General features: G+C 29.9%; 2 protein-coding genes across 2 annotated transcripts; one reads left to right on the forward strand and one right to left on the reverse strand.

Annotated features, from left to right (window-relative positions):
* Positions 1-5,810: 5,810 nt before the first annotated feature.
* Positions 5,811-8,461, reverse strand: LOC125873422 (probable cysteine protease RD21B). The gene is made up of 6 exons (XM_049554363.1): positions 8,387-8,461; positions 8,247-8,307; positions 6,650-6,752; positions 6,414-6,426; positions 6,165-6,302; positions 5,811-6,026 (listed from the first exon to the last, which is right to left on the reverse strand). Exons 1-6 carry the CDS (start codon positions 8,459-8,461, stop codon positions 5,811-5,813), a joined length of 606 nt encoding a protein of 201 aa, XP_049410320.1.
* Positions 8,462-18,346: 9,885 nt separating this feature from the next.
* LOC125873187 (uncharacterized) lies at positions 18,347-21,176 on the forward strand. Its single transcript, XM_049554077.1, has 5 exons — positions 18,347-18,680; positions 18,915-19,145; positions 19,487-19,627; positions 19,769-19,942; positions 20,899-21,176. Exons 1-5 carry the CDS (start codon positions 18,411-18,413, stop codon positions 20,932-20,934), a joined length of 852 nt encoding a protein of 283 aa, XP_049410034.1. The 5' UTR covers positions 18,347-18,410; the 3' UTR covers positions 20,935-21,176.
* The last annotated feature ends 741 nt before the right edge of the window (positions 21,177-21,917 follow it).

The raw sequence follows: 21,917 nt of genomic DNA on the forward strand, positions 1-21,917 counted from the left end.
ATATTGTTTCCTATCCCTACTCTTTTATTAATTATCAAAAATCTTTTTTTTAGTGTCTTTCGGATACATAATATAGCAGCGCGGATACTTTAATTAATAAAGGGCGGATACTTAAATTATTAAGTTGTTGGCACAGATACTTTAATTAATAACGGGCGGATACTTAAATTAACAGGCAGATGCATAAGATAGCAGCGCGGATACTTTAATTAATAATGGGCGGATACTTAAACTAATAAAGTATCCGGTTAAGTTGAATTAGGGGGAAATAAGGGATTTTTGTATTTTAGTAAAAGAGTAGGGAAATATTGAGAATAGGTAAAGTAATGTTGTGTACTTAAGTAATTTGTCCTATTTGTTTTCTATATGCTTATTAAACATTAATTAAGAGAAGTTTTTGGCTATTTAATCTTTATTTATATTTTAAAGATATAATCTATACTTATTAAAAATTTACTTTATTGAAGTGTTTATACTTTGTAGTCTTCAACAATAATTACTATCAAGGATAAAATAGGAAAATATATTGTTAATATTTTTTAAAACTTATGACAAATACTAATTAATTTGAGATAACTATTTTTAAAAATTATAACAGATAATTTGAGACGGCGAGGGTAATTGTGAAGTTATGAATTCCTTATCATACTATTTTTAGTACTTTGTATATAACGATAACTATTGTAAACAAAAACGGTTTTTTGCGACAGCCCATTGACTTTACTTCATTCACATAGTTAAAAAGAAGTAAAAAAATCAACTAGATTTAAAAGTAACAATAATTAAGATCATGATATGGTTTATCAATTTTTGACTTTTTTGCCAGTGCACTGTTTCTTTAAATAACAATGAGACCATTTATAAAGAGATTTAATAAAAACATTTTTATCTATTTGGAAATGATAGATGCCCTTCAGAGAAGGAGCATTTGCACTTTCCAAGCAACTTCTATGAAACCAGTAAGATTTAATTATGATGTATATAGAATAATTCTTAATTACTAAGTTTACATTGTAACTTAAAAAGCTCATTGCATTCTTTGTATGGTTCACCAAGGAACAAATAATCTAAGCAACGCGGCTTGGTGAAGTGTGTCATTACTTTCTTTAAAAGTGTAAATGGTTAGAGAGAACATATTTTTATTTACTTAATATAGTTTGTGATCTCATGTGAGTTGTATGACTACATCATCACGAAAAGTTACTTTGTTTCACATAATTAATATAAATTGTGTGAGACTTTTTTTTATTTTATTTGTGAAATTTTAACATAAATAACGTTTCATTTGCAAAAAAAAAAAAAAAATTCACTAGAAATTTCTCTTCAATAATTAGTAATGAAAAGCTTTTTGGTTTAATTCTCACAAATGCTTAAGTATTATAAATGTCAACATGAATGGCAAACCGGTATTTTTCTTTTATTCTGATGAAAATGACTTGAATTAAGTTATGGAAATTAGTTGTTCAGCTGGAGGGAAAAGGACCACTTCCAACATTATCATACACTATTTATTTTGCATAATGAAGTTTTGGACTTCAATTTTTCCATGAATAGAACAAATTATAATTTTGCATAATGAAATTTAATTTGAAGTTAAGCTTATGGACATACTCATGTTTTCTATGAGGAGAAAGTGATTACTAAACTCTTGATAATAAAGTGGCCTAATTAAGGAAGTTAGTTTTGGCTTAACTTTTGGAAATTAGGTACTGTTTTTTTTTAAAGAGAAGTAGTACATATTTTGATGAAAAAATGTGTTAGTATTACCTTTTAATAAAACGAATTAGGAGATTCTTTTTGTTTGTTTTTTGGATCAAGTGGACAGACAGAGTTTTATAGAGAACTCATCGCACGTCATGTCTATATTGTCCAAGTGGACTTGGCTATACTAAATATTGTATATGTGATTATTAAGGGATTTAGTTTTACCATTTAATCATGGACCTTCTGGTAGCCTAGACCAAGTCTAATTAAATTAGCTTGAATAGAGAAGTGGGATTCATATAATTGACTCCAATTTATTTGAGATTGAGACATGCATAGTTATTATTTGTAATCATCCAACAAGAGATCAAAGCGGGTTTGACAAAATAAATAGCAATTGTATAAGAGTGCATAGTGGCACTTCAATTATGTAAAGTACTAGTGAATTTGATCGCGCTTCGCGCGATTATTAAATGCCTCATTAATATAAAATATATATATTTTGAAATATTGAGTGCTAAAAAATTATACTAAGAGACTTGGTTCAATTTATTATTCCTACTCAAATTGTATGATTTTTACAATTTTAAATTATTTATGGGTCTTTGTTCTTCGGAAGATTTTTCGTTAAATAATGTGTTTAATAACCAAAATTATTTATATATAGTAGTAATATAAGAAAAATATAATTTCAAATATGAAATAAAAAGTATATTCTTGAGTAGGGGTCTTATGAAACAATAAATTATGAATTTTACAATTTTGAATTATTTACGAGTCTTTGCTCTTTAGAAGATTTTTCCTTTAATAATGTGTTTATTAACCAAAATTATTTATATATAATAGTAATATAAGAAAAATATAACTTCAAATATGAAATAAAAAGGATAATCTTGAGTAGGGGTCTCATGAAACAATAAATTATGAATTTATGTAGATAAAATGGTGGAATCTTTAAAGAAAATATAAATAATTCTTTATACAATTAAAAGAATGTATTTCAATATTTAATATATATATTTCTTGTAAATCATTAATAGTATTGTTTGAGCCTTCATTAGTAGTTAATATATTTCCGACATTGTTGTATTGCATCTAAATAAAAATACAGATTTACGATAATTAAAAAATCATAAGAAGCCAAACTAAAACAGTTACATGAAGAGAATACATATCTTTCTTAGGGTCTTAATCATATAAAAAAAAAGATGATGAAAATAAAAATACAAATTCAATGCACAAAATTTTGATACTATAATAATATAATAATAATAATATAAGGAACAAAAAATAAAAGTAATATCTTTGAGTAGGAATATATCTTATGAAACAAAAATTGGTGAATTTATATAAGACAAAATGATAAATTATATTATTGAAAGTGGAAGTTAAATAGGTATGACTTATGAGTCATGAAGGTAAAACTTTAAAAACAAATAAAGGAGAAAAACACAAATAAATAAAATAAAAGAATAAACACATGTGTGTATATATGTGTTTGAGTTTTTTTAAAAAAACACGACACAACTACTTTCATAGCTATAAAATCATCATCCATATTTTCATACCATGTCCAAATTAAGCCTTAACCTCATCTAACATCAAAATCATACCAATCACAAGCCATCTTTTGTTTTTGAGACATTACCAGCTACAAATTTAAACATCACATTATTTTTATTTGAATTTTTAAAAATATTTACTATTGTAAAAAGAATTGTGGCCTTAGAGAGCGCCACATCACCAGAGTATATATATTGATGTAAATGTTCAGTTTTTTCTACACTTTTTCATTGACAATTTATTACAATAGTGAATATTTAAAAAATTCAAATAAAAAACATAATTAAATTTGATAAACATAGAGAGATATCACATCACTTTAATATTACATTGTGTATACTTAACTTTAATATTATACTATACAAATTTAGATTTAGGGAGAGAGACGTATTGAATAGAATTAGAACTTTAACTTCCTAAAACTAAAACAAAATCTTTAAAAAAATTAAATAACATTGATATTGATAAAATAATAATAATAAAAAACTCTTGGCTTATATCGAAAGCTTCATAGTAATATCCTTTTCAAAGGATGGTAACATATATACATACGTTAAAAATAAAATCAAGAATGGATACAATCAACTCCTGGCTTTCCTGTTCTGTTCTTCATATCAAAAAGCTTCATAGTAATTATCCTGTTTAAAATGATGCTATCAAGGATGGATAAAATAAAAGGAAGAAGATGAAAGAGAAGAACAAAAAAATGAATAAATAGGGGAATGAATTGTCTAATTAATTATAGGTGATTAAGGGTTACAAAAAAACTGATAGTACGTGGGTTGAAGCAATGATTTAATAGGAAAAAATGTGTGATAATGCACATTAATTGCTCCATTATGTATTTAGTTGTTACATAATTTCTTTTGGAAGGAAGAGTGAAATGTAGTAAAGGTTAATAATAAGGAAAGTGAATAATTATTTTAAAAGGTTATTGAATAGAAAATGAGAGAAAAAAATCAAAATTTTAAGAAATAGTAATACTGATCAATGAAGCATGCCACATCAGCGTGATTTTATTCAGCTTTATAAACATATATAGATTGTGAGTTGGAGTCGCCAAAGAACAAAAAGGTGGGAGCTGCGGAGGAGTTTAAATGAAACCTCATGTACCCCCCTAATGATCTACCACTAGGGAAACTTTTGTTGCACAACATGCAAACATGATTCAATTCTTGAACTTCTTCCATTTGATCAATTAAATGAAAATTCAATAAAACAAGAATCTAATGATCAAGTAAAAACACCAACGTAACTTTAACTCTGTATAGCATTCTACTAACCATACAAGCCAATGATACGCAGCAACGACAATGAAATTTCACTAGTGGAGTCTGGAGGGATAGAGAATACGCAAACCTTGCTCTTGTTTCATGAGGTAGAGATATTATTTTTGATAGACCCTCGGCCTCGACTCAAATAAAAGATGGATTTCTCTTTCCAAACTAATGATAGTACAGCCATACAGGCCAAACTAAGTAATTTCAGAAGAAGTATTAGCAATTTACTGTCTCTTTCCAATTTCTGTATTTTACAAGTTACAGCTCTATATTTGGAATTAGGAGGCGAAATCCATGCATGGAAGCAAAAGATAATAAGAAGAGGTAAAGGGAAAATGGTAGTAAAACGTGTACTCAACTGAGAATCCTACGTTAATTCAAATCCAACGGCTGATATTCACCCCCTAATTGAGCATCTCTATGGTTGAGTTGAACTTAGCTACCTCATGCTTAAAACACTTTTTCAGACTAAATTCGGTTTCGTTTTTTTCTCCGGTGTCTGATATACATATTGAAGTCCGAATAAATTCAAAAGGCCCAAGACCTCTTGATTAAAGATGAATAAATACTTACTAATTTCCACTCCATCACAATCCTTGACTTAAAACACGTCAAACAACTCTTTATAACAATTGGTAGTAGTATTTCTTTTTCTTTAGGGGTGTAACATTTCCCACGAAATTTTATTCATTTTCAAGGCAAACGCATAACTAAGAGTAGAGAAATACCAATCATCTCATCACAATTTGTAAATATATCTTCTAAATTTTGTGATTTTAAATTTAAAATATATAAGTTGTACTGAAATATTATTTAATCTAATGGCCTTAATTATGTGATGTGATTGTAAGTCTTAATTAATTCAAAGATTCATTTCTCTTATTATGGGTGGACATGATATAGTAGATATCAAAATCGAAATTTTTGATATTGCAAATTCAATCTTATGATATTTGATATGTTATTAGTATACATTTGTAAGAAAATAAAATTTAGGTAGCAACAATTGAAGGCTAAGTTTTTTCTAGGCAGTGTACTACGTTCTCTATCTAACTTTATGTGATCTGACATGTCACATTGTTCAAGATAATAATGTGTTTTTATATTGTATATTAGTAGTCTCAAAGAAAATCTCATTGTAGAGGTGGAAAAGCATTCTAAGTTGAGAATAAAACACATCAGAGACCAATTTTGATTAATTTATTGAGGTTAGCTTTCTACTGGAAAATGTTTCTGATAATGAAGCTATATATGGTGCTGAGTTTACTCTATAATAGGACAAACCAAATCTATAACTAAACTACGTACTATTTTTCCGAATCCACGGTAACCCCATTTCTTACCATATGTGTTTTTTGCCACGTAAAATTCAACCCCCCTCTCTTTTCCGTATCCAACGATTAGGATGGCATGCAATTTTGGTTGAGTCTCTCTTGCCGCGATCTTTTTCTCTTTCTCGGTAAGGCCCATGTATACTTTCTGAAAAATACACAAGATACAACTGAGAAAGTGATAAAGTTCATGAGATACAACATGAAAAGGTGATAAAATACACGAAGATACAATATGAGAAAGTGATAAAATACAACATGAGAAAGAACATACATTTAATATTACCTTCCCACTCCGCGTGTACGGTATTGTACATGTGAGTGGTTGTTGTTCGATGGCTTTTTCAATCCTTTTCATGTTATTTATTCCTAAGCCATTATGCTTTTTCCACACAACGTCAAACCTCTTAATCTTAATGAACTTCTGCAAATATATAAAAAATGTTAAATAAAGTAAAATGAATTTATATACTATAAAAAAAATTTAACTAATCTAACGAACCGGTCATTTTGACGGATAGCCATTTGCACGCACCCCTTTTTGGAATCTGCAAAAAGAAATTATTAAAGTAAAACAAGATATTTTCAATTAATATTAATATACCAACCATATTTGTTGGATTGAGACATTTACAAGTGTTCCTTATCCCCGTACACTTCTTCAGAAATAATCCCTCGCATATTCAAATACTCTATCATAACTGTAAGGGAAAGACTCTCCCCATTTCAGGAATATTAACTCTTCGGGTTGGCCAGAATGTATAAAGATACAATCGACCAACTGCTGCTTTGAAAGTGGGATCACCTCCCCCTTCAAGATAGCATATATAAGCGGCTGTAATTGCTTCGGTCGAAGCATAAGCCCAACAGATACCTGCAATTTAGTACGAGTTAAATTTTATAGATGTGAATTACACATATACTGGGAAATGCCGAAGGAAAAGTGTTACTCCCTTCGTCCACAATTAATTGTCATGATTTTCTTTTTTAGAGTCAAACAATAAGAACTTTGACCAACATTTTACGATGTATATTTTCATCATATTGATATGCAAAAAATTGCAACTTATAGTATTTTTCGTATAGTTTTTGAATATCTAATTTTTTTTAAAAAAAATATCGAATTAACGTAATCTAATTTAACTTTAAAAATTAGTCAAATTGACTTTCGAAAAATGCAACATGACAAATAAAAGTGGACAGAGGGAGTATTGTACAAGTTGCATCATTACCATGATGCATAGTTAGTTTGGATACAGTTGGCATTATGAGCCACAAATGTTTTTGTTAGTGTAGTATGAGACATTCAAAGGCATGCTTTATTTTTCCTCCTTTCAGTTTTCTGATGTAACAGTATATTCTAATGTATGGCAAGATGATTTTGGTTAAAAAAAAACTTATTTGAGCCCAAATAAAAATATAAACTTACCGCAATAATGCATTCATAGAAAACTAAAGTAAGAAATCTAATAGAGAAAAAACTCACACTCAAAAAACATAGAAAAAAAATATAAAGAAAATAAAAAATACAATAGGATATTATGTCTTTTTATTTTGCGAATTTACACCCTTTTAAATTATTAAATTTCTTTATTTATCATAAAATCATATTATTTATGAAAGGAGTTACGAAAAAAGTTATGGAAAGATGAAAAGTTAAGTAATTTATATATGTACAAATTTTTGGATTTTCTAATTTAACCTATTGATAATTTTTTGGATTTACTAATTAACATTTTAATTAAAATGATACAATTTAATATTTAAATAGTTAAATGTTTTATAAAATTTTGATTTATAGCATGGGTAAAATTCATGTAATCCAACTTTTAACTTCGAATCTTTCCACTTTAATCATATATGATATGATGATATGATATATTATCCTAAAACACCTTCGTTTGGTAGAGCGTATAAGACTAATGTTAATTATAATGTATTAGTAATGTTTGTATTAGTTATGCTTGCATTAATTATACATAGATTATTCTTATGAATTGTTTGGTTTGATGCATCAAAAATAGTATGCATTGCATAAAAAAAAAATTATTTACAAGACACCCTCCACTATTATAGTGGAAAAAATGTAAAAATAAAAATAAAAATTGAGGGGAAATTAAGTCTTTTATCATGTTAATGCATGCATTAAAATCATTGCATTGCTAATACCTAAAAATCTCATAATATTAACAATGCACACATTAATACACAATAGAATGTACATAGATTGAAAAAGAATATCTACTAATAATACACAAAACTAATACATACATATTTTTTTCTAATAGACTCTACCAAAAGACCATTTAACTCAAAGTTTTTATACTACAGTTTAAAATAAAACTCAGTAATGTAATAATAAACTTACCATATTTTCCTTGGTTGTCGACGCCAAGGAGGCAATTTTTGCCCACCCATGTAAATTTGACCTAAAAATAACAAAGAAAGGATTATGTTTTTAATAGACAATATATAATACTTTAGTACAAAAAAAACAAACTAAATTACCTTTCTAAAGAAACTCAATTGAGCAATCGCAGGGTCTTCGGGCACTGATACTCTTGGCTCAGTTAGAGGTTTCATGATTCACTACAACAAAAACATTTTTTAGCGGTAATAAATAGACATATTAATAAAGAGTGTTAATGTGTTAATTGGCGTTAGTTAAGTGTCATTTGATTAAATATCGCTAAAGACTTTAGGGACTTATACTTAATTGCTACTAAAAATACATATTGAGTTATTGTTGTTAATTAATTACCGTTAAAGATTTATGTAGTGATTATGTACACCACTATGCAGCAAAAAGAATCTAATGAGAAAACTGACCAGAGTGGTCTTAAGAGTAGAAATGATATGCAACAGAGTGGAATCATGAACCATATATAGTGATGATCACATATTAATATCATTCCACAGGTGCCCCATTAAACTCAATAGGTTGCAAACCATTCGTTTAACAGAAGTTATTTTAAAACTATGCATATTGCATTGGCTTACATACCCAGCTCAAAATTTTTGGAAACGACCTAATCAAGGGTTGGAGAATTGGAACTAGCAGTTACAATGTATCCAAAAACAGACTATGCAAAAGATGATCCAATTACTTCTCCTAACCAATAATAATTAAGTACACACCCCTCAAGCTCAAACTAGTTCTTCTCCATATATATATATTTCCCTCCTATTTTTTGAGTCCGTCTTTAAATGAGCGTCAGGATTTCTCTAAAACTAGATGTTCTATAAATCTAACTTATCCCGAGCCATACCTAATGTAAGTGTAACAATTACTACATAACCTTAGTGACAACTAGTTAATTGGATAAACTAAATGGATTTTCTGCTTCTGTTTATTCATGATCTTAGCTAAATCCATAATGATTCCTAAAGATGGAAAATCGTTTGAGATAATTTCCATGTAAGAGATTTCATTTCTACCTCATTTGCCGCGCTAAAAGACTAAATTTGTGTAGAAAATGATCAAACGACCTTCAACTTTTTACTCCACGTTGCATTCTCATACACCATCATCTCTAATATAATCTTGTTGACGAGTTCTAAGTAGCAGTGTAAAATTATTCGCATTAAGTCAAATTATTCTCAATGAACAAATTAATTTTGCCCGATCAATACAACATACAGAGTGTATCCCACAAGTACATGCCTTAGCCCTACCTTGTGAACATAACATAGAGGGTTGCCTCAGCTCAAGTAAAGCATATCAAAATCAAGTGTGGAAAGAAAAAAGTTAGTGAAAAAGTCATGTAGAAAATAACATTGAAGAGACTAGTAGTGACAACAAATTAATACTCCATCATAGAGTTTCAAATTTCCGATGATACAAACTAGCTTAACACAAGTCATAACGTAAAAAGGAGGGAATGGGAAAGATTCATCAAATAGTTTGAACTACAACGCCAAAAATTCTAAATACGTCACTTGAGTGAAGCATAAAATAATAACTAACTTTTATAGTTGGTTATTGCTTACTACTAGTTGTATATAACGACAATTAGTGACGTATTTAGAATTTTTTTCCTATATTGAACAAATAACGATAAGCGGGGAGGGAATATTAAACATTTCTTTAAAAAAAATATGAATGAAGTATGTATACGTAATCACTAAAAACATTTATTAGTATTATTATTATTAGGTCAAATACATAGATAACCCTTTTAACTTATTTTTAATTTTCATTTTGATACTTCATTTCAACCTTGTTTCATTTTAACTATTCAATTCCATTATTAATGTATTATTTAAACATAAATTTTTAATTTTATGTTTCCGTTATTTTTATTTATGCTCTTTATCTGCAGTTTTACACTTTAAAAATCACCATATGTCCATTAATTTTCAAAAAGAAAATAAAATTGACGAACCCATGTAGAAGCAAAGCATGCCAAGAAACCTTTTAAATTTGTTATTAGTAGAAAGACTGAATTACTTGAACTAATACATTCAGTTTTAGCAGATTTCAAGAACACTGTTAGCAGAGGTGGAAAAAAGTATTACATTACTTTTGTTGATGACTTTTCTAGATACACTAAGGTATATCTTCTTAAGTCTAAAGATGAGGCTGAAAGCATGTTTTCAAAAATGAAAAATCAATTAGACAGGAAAATCAAGAGATTTAGATCTGATAGGGGTGGTGAATACAGTACTAAAACTCTAGAAGATTTTTGTGAGAAAAATGGTATTATACATGAGGTTAGTGCTCCCTATACTCCCTAACAAAATGGTGTAGCCGGACGGAAAAATAGAACCCTTAAAGAAATGATGAATTCTATGCTTTTAAGCTCTGGTCTATCTGACAATATGTGGGGAGAAACAGTCTTGTCTGCATGCTATATTCTTAATAGAGTCCCGCATAAGAAGTTAGACAAGACCTCATATGAGTTGTGGAAAGGGTTTGCTCCTAACTTGAAATTTATGAAAGTGTGGGGGTGTTTGACTAAGGTTGGTCTACCTGATTTTAAACGAGTAAATGTTGGTTCTAAGACTTCTAATACTGTCTTTATTGGTTATGCTCAAAATAGTGCTGCTTATAGATTTATGTCGCTAAATGATCATTCTATTTGTGAATCTAGAGATGCAGAAATTTTTGAGCATATTTTTCCTTTAAAAATTAATGTGTCAAGTGATGTGCAAAATAATGTTTCTACATCTATGTCTATTAATTCTCATGTTGTACCTACTTCTAATGTTATTTCTAATGAGTATGAAAATGAACTTAAAAGGAGTAAGAGACGTAGAATTGAGACAAGTTTTGGTCCTGATTTTATCACTACTTTCTTAACTGAAAATTTTGATATTAATATTTTAAATGATGAATTAGTGTCTATCTATTTAATAGAAGAAGACCCTAAAACTTATGATGAAGCAATGAGATCAATGGATATTATATTTTGAAAAGAGGCTATTTAAAGTGAACTAGACGCTATAGTTTCTAATCATACTTGGGATTTGTATGATTTGCCTAAAGGTTGTAAGCCCATAAGTAGCAAGTGGATATTTAAGAAGAAATTGAGGCCTGATGGTACAATTGATAAATATAAGGTTAGACTTGTGATTGGGGGTTTTAACCAAAAGAAAGGTGTTGATTACTTTGATACTTATTCTCCTGTGACTAAAATACCAATCATTAGGACTCTTATTTCTTTAGCCGCTATTCATGATTTAGTGGTACATCAAATGGATGTTAAAACAACATTTCTAAATGGTGATTTAGAGGAAGAGATCTATATGACTCAACCTGAGGGTTTTGTGGTTCTAGGACAAGAGGATAAAGTATGCAAACTGAGAAAGTTCTTATATGGACTAAAACAAGCACCTAAGCAATGGTATGAAAAATTTAATATTACATTAGTGAATAATGACTTTGTTGTAAATTCATATGATACATGTATTTATTCTAAGATGATAGGTTCAGATTGTGTCATTATATGTTTATATGTAGATGACATGTTAATCTTTGGTCCTAATGTGAATGTTATTAATGAGACCAAGAACTTTTTGTCTTCTAAATTTGAAATGAAAGACCTTGGTGAAGCAGATGTGATTTTGGGAGTTAAAATCAAAAGAATTACTAATGGTTTCTCTTTGTGTCAGTCTCATTACATTGAAAAGATGTTGAAAAAAGTTTGATTGGTTTGATGTAGTTCCAGCGAGAACTCCTTATGTTCCTAGCATACACTTGAAGAAGAATAAAGAATCTAGTGTTTCTCCAACTGAATATGCTAAAATAATTGGGAGTGTAATGTTTCTCATGAACTATACTCGGCCTGATATAGCTTATGTTGTTAGTAGATTGAGTAAATATACTCATAAGCCCAGTAGTGAACATTGGAATGCTCTTCATCGGTTGCTAAGGTATTTGAGAGGTACTATGAATTGGTGTTTGCATTTTAACAAGTTGTTTTAGAAAGTTTTTGTGATGCAAATTGGACAACTGACAATGATGAAGTTAGCTCCACCAGTGGCTATGTGTTTACTTTGGGTGCAGGTGCAATTTCGTGAAAGTCTTCCAAACAAACTTGCATAGCATGTTCTACCATGGAATCTGAATTCATTGCTCTCGAGTTGGCAGGGCAAGAAACTGAGTGGCTAAGAAATCTTTTAGCGGATATACCATTGTGGGGAAGACAAGCTTCACCAGTCTCTCTTCACTGTGACTCACAAGCAATAATTGAAATTGCCAAAAATAATGTGTACAATGGAAAAAAGAGACATATTTGCATCAGACATAGTGCAGTTAAACAGTTGTTGAAATTGGATGTTATTTCCTTGGAATATGTAAGGTCCGAAAGAAATTTGGCGAATCCTATGACTAAGGGCTTGACAAGGAAAATAATCCTTGAAACGTCGAGGGAGATGGGGATAAAGCCCATTGATTGAGGTAATGTGGTGGACCTGTTACGCCTCAATATACATCACATTTTCTATCCCTATGGCGTGAGGCAGTGTTTTATAAGGTTGAGCTTATTTTGCTCTTAATGATTATATAGCCGTAAGGTGGTCTATTTGAGATAGACTTGATGGAATCACCTACGTGATTGTAAAGGTGTGGTCGCCTTTTATGAAAGAATTGGGTCGTCTTTCTAGAGCACTCATAAGACCCAAGGTGTGTGTGCATGACCATAAAAGCACTTTGTTGTATCGCGGAGTTTGCATAAAATCAAGGATATGGTATGTGTTGTGGGGGTCTCAACTTATGTCCATTTAGTTCAAGAGTACTTCACTTTGTGGATATGTGTTGTTGCCTCATTTCACTACGTATCAATTCAAATCGAAAGATATTAACACTTAAGTACATGTTCCTCTCTTTTGCCCAAAAATTATTCTTATTCTTTATCTTTGCATTAGTGGGGAATTGTGGATAATATTAGTTTTCTTTTAATGCAAAGGATAAGTTACATTTTTTAACTCTCCATAATTAATCTATGTGAACATTGCTAAGTCGTTAGTATATGTGAAATAGGAGAGTTACTTTTTTATTAATGGTTCACATTTATCTCAAGTGTCAATTTCTTAACTTCGTAAGAAAATATTCAGAAGACTTGAAGTTACTTCTGTATTATTGTTGAAAATGTTCTGGAAAGTGGATCTGCTCATCAGCAGGCAAAATTGTTGAATTGTTTTTTGCATATTCATCATCATTGGGAATATTCTCTAGGAAAGCGGTACTGATATTGCTCACTTCTAATTTTTGCACTTCATCTCTCCTAGTCTCTTCTACTGTGATGATAATCGGTTCCTGACTTCTTAATGCCATGGATTCAGCATCAAATTCAAGAATTCCACTTTCTGAAATTCATTACTAAGAAAGCAGTTTTAATATTAATAAAACAAAAAAGTTTCAAGATAATTGAAAGTTAAAGAGATCACAAAGTCATGGACTCCTGTTTCCTTCAAAGTCAGGTAAATTCATCAGCTCCAAATCCCAAAATGAAATTGCCTTTATCTACAGGAATTGTCAAGCACTATTGGACTTTCAACCGTCCACTCTGTTTCAAGTAAAGAATTAATGTAACACCATCTCCAATTCAACTCTATGTTACTCTCTATTCTTTATATTTGGAGAATAAGATAGAGAATGAACAGTCTAACCCATCTCCATATCACTCTCTACTCTTCGCATTTAGAGAGGTGAAAAGTTTGGAGAATTACTATTCACACTCTTTATTTCACTTTTTGAATATTTTATTATTATTTCTATTACTTTCTAATTAACATATTATTTTACATATAATGTCATTAATTAAATATCTAATTTTCATAATTCTTTTTAAATGTAATATAATATTTTTAAAAATATATTATTTAATATATACTACTTTCATCTCGAATTAATAGTATTTTAATTTTTTCTAATTTTCGTCAATAATATAATTTGATTTTATTATTAATTTTCACTATAAAGAATACACAAAATTAAAATGATAAGATGAAAAATTTAATTTAAAAATACAATACATAATATGATAATTTAAATACAAGATAACAATACATTACATAACACAATAATTTAAATACAAGATAAAATACAATACATAACATAATAAATAATTCTCGATGAAACAACAATCATGCCGAAAAGATGTTGAACGTACATTCAGAGTTTTGCAATAACGTTTTGCATTATTGTAAAACCGACACGCTTTTGGAGAAAGGAAGTGTTACATGATATAATGACTACATGTATTATGCTGCACAACATGATAGTTGAGGATGAACGTAATCTTAATGTACCAATTCAAGATGTTGTAGAGACTCCAACTCCAACGACAGAAATGGTGGTAGATGAAAATCTCCGGTTTGAACAACTTTTAGCTAAACATAAAAAATTAAGGACAAAATGACTCATTTTGAACTCTATAATGCATTAATACAGCATTTATGGGAGCAACGTAATAATTTCAAAAATTGAGTGTTTCTGTAATTTTATTTCACTTTTATTTGAATTTGTCCATTAATTTGTATATTATATTTCTTGCAATTTATGCTATTTAAAAAATTTAGAATAAAATATAAGTTCTATTAATTAAAAAATTTGAAAAAAAAAATATTTATTCACATGAAAATTATATAAATTAATTATTGGGAAAAAGAAATAAAAGATTTATATTATGAACTAAGAAAATAAGAATAAAATAAAAATAATAATATAATATTGAGGAGAGAAAAAAAAATTCTTTTTAGAGAGTAAAATAGAGAGTTAGGTTGGAGTCGATTGTCTGAGAAAATAGAGAACTCTATATTTGGAGAGTAAAATAGAGTATAGGGTTGGAGATGCCCTGAGTAATAGTTGATAAACCGTCTACGAGTTTTTGACCAAAAACATACTTAAATTATACCCAAACTTAAAGTACTACATCATTAAAGTGTCATTTTTAGCAGAAAACATTCTTCAAGTATTTAAAAGTGAACATTTTTCATCCTTATGTCAGATATCGTCAAAAACTAAGAGATCCTACAAAAATATGAGTTGTTCACGTGACTATCAACAAAAGTTTTCATGCGTAATTTCATTACTTGCTATAAGAAGTTTTTGAAAAAAATATCAAAAAATTTAGACAAAAATGTTTGGAAGATGTGATGGCTACATGATTTATGGAGACTTGAGTTAATATGAACTCGCATCCCCATATTAGTGCTCAATACTACGCCCAAAATATACTTAGCTCATATGTTTTTTAAAACAAACTTTTTTCTTTGATTTGAGATAATTACTCAAAACTAAGCTTAAAAGCTCTCTTGAAATCGTTGTTCCCTTTCTTGCTCAAATGTGAAAACATTTTAAACTCTTGAAAATACTTAGTTCTCATATACTTCTTTTTTGAAGAAATGAACTTCAAATCTTTACTCTTTACTTAACTTGGAACTTAAATCTTAAAACAAAGTAAAAATGTTTGTGAAAGACTTTTGAAAACTTTATAAACTTTTCTTGACTTGCTTCTTAACTTCTAAACATGACTCTTAACTCTGCTTGAATTGAATTATGGATTCAGGGATTATGATTTGTGATAGAAAAGATCCCATGATGTTTATGAATGATTTTAGATGACCAAACGTGAGAAAAAAAAATTCTAAAATCACCGTCTTGGAATAAGTCCACGACACGGAGATGTTTTTAAATAAATGCTTGTTATGCCGTAATTTTACTATCTTTAGAAAAATCACTTTTTGAAATGTTCTAAGATAAAACAATTTGAGAAAAATATTTAGAAAAGAGTCACCACTTAATTTTTAAAAGAAATTAAGAAAACTTAATTTAAAAATGTCTTAACAGATAAGCCTTTAAAGATTTAGAGAAAATGGGTAGGAGGTTCTTATTTCTACTCTAAGAAGGTATTAACACTTAAAGTAGCCGCTAACATGCGGTTATCCTATGACTTGACTAAAACATTTTGACTATTTTTTAGGAGAATGATTTAACATAAAAAATATAATAATTTACAATATTCGATTAACTTTGAGAAAATACTTAAATAAAGAACAATTTTCATTTATTTATTTTTTTAGAAAAAAGGACATTAATTGAAACATTTGAATTAAATTGCAAATGATTGGAATTTTAACAAAATTAGATTAATTAGAACTCATTTGAATCATTTTAGACATAATAATTTGAATCAATTTGATTAATTAAAAGCATGAAAACTTATTATAAATTAATTGAAAAATAAATAAAAGTTTTGACTAAATACACTAACATAAAGAATATAGTTCATCTTTTGGGGAATTTAATTAAGTTACTAACAATTTTAAAGTTAGAGTTAATGATAAGAAAAACAAACAATAAATAAAGACAATAAAATAATTTAAAAGGTAAAGGAGAGATGAATTTGGGCCCCCTTTTTGGGGCCTAAACTATTGCTGATTTGGGCCTCTTTGGGCCTAAACTTTGCTGTTTTTTAGCCTTAAGCTCAATTTCCGTTTTGGTATACAGTGTATATCGGTGTATATCAGCATGTATATCGGCCCTTTCGATGTATTTCTTGCTTCCGAACATCTGTATTTTTCCTCAGCCCCGTATTTTCCATTTTTTAATCTGTAAATTTTGCACTCAACCTGTATATCAGTATATACTTAGTGTATACGGTCCATTTTCGGACTTCCCGAAACTTGTGATCAATTTCCAGCCCTCCCTAGGCCTATTCCGATGACCTGGCTGACTCAATGATAAATAAGATTCGAGCCTCTATGGCTCAACTCGAGAATGCAAGGTAGATAAGTCCACCATGGACTCGAAATGACAATTCATGCAATGAAAACAAAGGATAAGGATTAGCATATGTGTAGTGCGGCTAAAGATGAGGAAAAACGTGTGAGTTGTTGTAACTCATAAAATCAAATTTGTTGAAAGCAATTAATATTGTCATTATCACTCATTCCATGTTTCATAATAGATTTCTCAAATCTTGATATAAAACCATAGTACTAATATGAAACCCAACAGATCCCTTAATGCTAGACCAAGACCAAATAATAAAATATGTAAGATAATATTTAAACTCCTGTAGATAGACCCTCGAAAATAAGTGGCAGGCAATTAACACAATTGAAACAATGTTAATCCATAGTTAATCAAATAAAGACTTGAACAAGATGATATTTAAACGTGCTTTTATCTATTAATAGTAAAATGCCAGATTGGCTGCACTAAAGTTGAAACAGAGAGCTATCAATTATGCCTTGATTACACATAAATTCATGTGACTATTGGATTTTTCTTGTAAGGTTTTTAATGAGGCAACCTAGATGCGTGTTAAGACTATCTCCAACCAAACACCAAATTTTACGTCGAATTCTAAATTTGGTGTTTTGAGCTCCAACCCACACCAAGTTTTACACCAAATTTGGTGTAATAGTATTCATCACACCAATTCACTTTTTGAATATTTTAATATTATTTCATTATACAAACTTTTAATTAAATATTATATAAATTGTATGTTTTAATTAAATCTCTTGTATATTTAATTATTTTTTATGTAATGTTTTTATAATAATTTTCTATATATGACTTTAAAAAAAAATTAAATTTATGTTAATTACTCTATAAATTATAATTGGATATAGCTACAATTAACATTCACAAAAAATTATCAATTTCAACAATTTCTAACTCGATATAAAAAAAAAAGGACAAAGAAGCTCATTATGAATTACGTAATGCATTAATAGAACATTTATGGGAGCACCGTAGTGATCTTGAAAGTATAATATTTATGTAGAATCTGAAATATTTTTTTCAAATATGTAATGTTTATTTAGTTGTATTTCATTAATAATTTTACTTTTATTCGTATTATTTATTATTATAAAATATTTATATTATAGTAAATGTCTATTATGTGGAGTCCTTTTAAGAGTATGATTAGGAATACTATTTTGGGGGTCGATTTCCCCTGTAAATAGGTAAGAGATCTCATTCATTGTAAATCCATACCTCAAAGACAAATAGTAAGTCTCTTTCTTTTTACTTTCTTCATATTAATTTTCAATAGCTACCAATACCATACTCATGCCCACCACCACCCCGAGTTTTACTCATTCCGGAGCCATGAAATCTGTACGTTCGCAGCCACCACTGCCCCCATTATGGAGCCCACGACGACCCGCCGTACCGGATTTACAGGGGTTAGATTTCCCAGCCGAATCGGATTCCCCGCCGGTTAGCAACGACGACGAAAGTGAGTATTATGTATGTAATGAATCTAACAATTGCACCGACGACGATGGTGAGGGTTATGATTCAGATCCAGAATATGATAACCAGGTCGATGAAAGCGAGGTAGCTTACTCTGTTCCTTTTTTCTCTGAAATAATTACACTCTGTTTGGATAGTTGTCACGTATTGGTTCAAAACATATCATATTATATCATTAAGTAAGAATTAAAACCAATATTGTATTTAAACCATGAAACAATATTATACAATAGATAAAAACTATCCAAACAAGCTTTTTTGATGCATCACCTAGTTATCTTTATATACATATAACATATGCCTTTACCTGATATTCAGGGTGTAGATTTCCCAGCCGTACTGGATTCCCTGCCGGTGAAAGAAGAAAGTGATAGCAGCAAGGACGGAGGTGAGGATTATGTATCAAATAAAGATGACAATAGCACCAACGACGAAGATAAGGTTGATATTAGTAATCTGAGGATAGTCGAGAGTACAGACTATGATTTAGTACTAGAACACGATAAACCTATGTGGGAGAGCCACTTCAGACAGGTCTACGAGAGCAAGGTAGCTGACTCTATTATTTTTTCAGAAATACTTAGATGCATCGCCTAGTTCTCATGAATCTGCTATATACATATGCCTTTACCTTTGGTTTGTTGTGCTTTGGCTGCTTCTGCAAGTCTATTTTTATTCAAGTCAACTCGGTGCATTTTACTTAATTGCCTTTTAGTTAATAGTTCGAGTTCACTACTTCTAATCACATGGTTGATGGCATTGTATAGTCAACAAGTAACCATTAGTTTGTATGACAAATGAAGAACATTCTAAGTCACTTGCCTGAAATAACTTGCTAAATAACAAGTTTTATGCAATTTAGTGATGTTTGTCTCATTGTATATTGATAGGGTTTTGATATTAAAGATTATCCTGGGCCTCCTCCGCTGCCTAACTTCTATCCCCTTGCAAGCTACTTGCGTATCCGTAAAAAGTATAGGATGTTGAAGGGTTATGCTGAAAGTGCACTTAAGAGATACCATGATGATACGGTACGCTCTCGTCACTCTTGCTATCTTTCCTATCCATAAAAAAAGCTTTCTCTAATCACACTTTTCATTGTCTTCCCTTTTCCTTTTTTTTTTTTTTGTTTTGTTCAGAAAGCTAAGAAAGTTCACTTGTATTCATTCTAGGGCACCAACCATGTAATTGAGGGAATTCTGAATGTCAAGAGAGGCGGCTCTCGTGACTACATTTACTATCTTATCTTTTTAGCCAAGACGGATGATGAAGAAAGATACTATTTTCAAGCTATGGTGATCCCAGATGAAGAGGATAATTTGGACTTCCTGGTCGTCAGGAAAAAGGTATATTTAGCTACTAGATATTTTAAGATGTTGCTTCTGTGATGATTTGACATGCTTAAATTTCTAAGGTTGTCTTCAAGTATCATAACTGTGTATGTATTATAGATGACCAGTTATAAACATATTTACATGACGTAGGAACCAATTAGCAGCAATGGAAGGAATAAGTTTTTCTAGAAAGTCTACTACATTCTCTATCAAACTTTATGTGGCAGCATTTGACTTGTGACACCCTTCAAGATAATAATGTGTTTTTATATTGTATAAAAAGTTGAAAAATATTCCGGTTAAAGTAAAACCACATCAAAGTCCAATTTTGATTGATTTATTGATTAATATTGTTTGAAATGCTTTAGATAATGAAGTTTTGGTGCTGAATTTTTCAAATATATGCAAACTTATTTCTTTTTTTACTAGGTAGAGATCCATCAGTTGCTTTTTGTTGTTTGTATATAAATTGCTTTTGTTTTCTGTTTTCAAATAATCCATAAGATGTAGTTTCTTGATTTTAGTGAAACAGGTGAATGTTTTCATAGAGTTATTCCCGACACTAATCAACAGTGTGTGGAACTCATATTTTACAATCCGCAATTTTCTCACCGATAACAATGAATTCTCCGTGTTGCTTTGTGTCTTTGATTATGCAGTTTTTCTTGGTTGAATTAAAGATACGTGTCATTCTTCCCTTGGTTTAATTTTGTTCTGAGAAACTGCTATGTTATTTTAAGGGGAAAAGATTGGTACTACTATCTTTTCCTTCACTGAAGCATTTTTTCAGAAAATTATATTCATTCTGATTATGCTTAAGAAAGGAACGTGATGATCATGTATTCTGTTAATGTGCTACGAGTGTTGTGGCTCTCCTGTTATAGATTTAGCTTAATTGCTCATAGAATAGCTAATTTTCAGCTTTCGCAGTTCACTCACCAACTCTTATCTCTTTTGTTATTATGCAGGCGGAGAGACGTTGGCGCAGATGCTATTGGATGTAAATCTCACTATGTTATTTGACTGCCTTGTTCATATTTTTGTTGGACATGTTAAAATAGTAATGGATGCTGAGTTTTTCAAATATATTTGAAGTTATTCTTTTTTTACAAGGTAGAGACCCATCCGTTGCTTTTTGTTTGTATATAGATTGCACTGTTTTCTGTTTTGAAATAATCTGCACTATGTAGTTTGTTGATTTTAGTGAAATAGATAAATGTTTTCATGGAGTTGTTCCAGACACAAACCAACAGTTCTGCAGTTGCTTTTTGTTTGTATAAAAATTCCCACTGTTTTCTGTTTACAAATAATCTGTATTATGTAGTTTTGTTGATTTTAGTGAAATAGGTGAATATTTTCGTAGAGTCATTTCCGACAGTAATCAACAGTGTGTGGAACTAACATTTTACATTGCGCAATTTTCTCACTTATAGCAATGAATTCTACTTATAGCAATGAATTCTCAGTGTTTTGCTATGCGTTTATTTTAGATACATTTCATTCTTCCCTTGGGTTAAGTTTGTTCTGAGAAAGCCAAGTTGTTTGATAAGAGATTAAGGTTAATGAATCATCAAAGCGTTATGTTTTAATGTGCTAGGAGTTGTGGTTACTGGCTTACTGCTGTGAGCTTAATTGCTTAAAGAAGTGCTAATTTTCAACATTTGCAGTTTACTGCTAACGCCTTGAAGCACATCTAATATACCTTGGATGTGTGTTGTATCATTTTACCTCAAGTCCCTAATACCAAAACTTGACAAAGCTAACTTCTTTTGTTTCCTAAAGGGTTAAGGGTCTGAAAAATACCCCAACTTTGGTCGAATTTGTTGTTGCGATACTAAACTTTCATGAGGACCTATTACCTCCCTAAACTATTTAATATCGTATTTTAAACATATATATTTGTCCACGTAGACATAAAAAATAATGCAAAATTATAAGGCATAATACATATATTGGACCCTAAACTTGGCTTCAAATTTCAACTTTG

This window comes from Solanum stenotomum, chromosome 8 (genome assembly GCF_019186545.1).
Source record: "Solanum stenotomum isolate F172 chromosome 8, ASM1918654v1, whole genome shotgun sequence".
NCBI lineage: Eukaryota > Viridiplantae > Streptophyta > Magnoliopsida > Solanales > Solanaceae > Solanum > Solanum stenotomum.

Excerpts from the sequence above, each read along its gene's own strand:
- LOC125873422 (XM_049554363.1), bottom strand. The coding sequence starts at position 8,461 with ATGAAACCTCTAACTGAGCCAAGAGTATCAGTGCCCGAAGACCCTGCG. Across the intron at positions 8,308-8,386 it reads AATTGAGTTTCTTTAGAAAG|GTCAAATTTACATGGGTGGG; the intron begins GTAATTTAGTTT and ends TGTTATTTTTAG. Across the intron at positions 6,753-8,246 it reads CGACAACCAAGGAAAATATG|GTATCTGTTGGGCTTATGCT; the intron begins GTAAGTTTATTA and ends ACTAAATTGCAG.
- LOC125873187 (XM_049554077.1), top strand. The coding sequence starts at position 18,411 with ATGCCCACCACCACCCCGAGTTTTACTCATTCCGGAGCCATGAAATCT. Across the intron at positions 19,628-19,768 it reads AGAGATACCATGATGATACG|GGCACCAACCATGTAATTGA; the intron begins GTACGCTCTCGT and ends TATTCATTCTAG. Across the intron at positions 19,943-20,898 it reads TCCTGGTCGTCAGGAAAAAG|GCGGAGAGACGTTGGCGCAG; the intron begins GTATATTTAGCT and ends GTTATTATGCAG.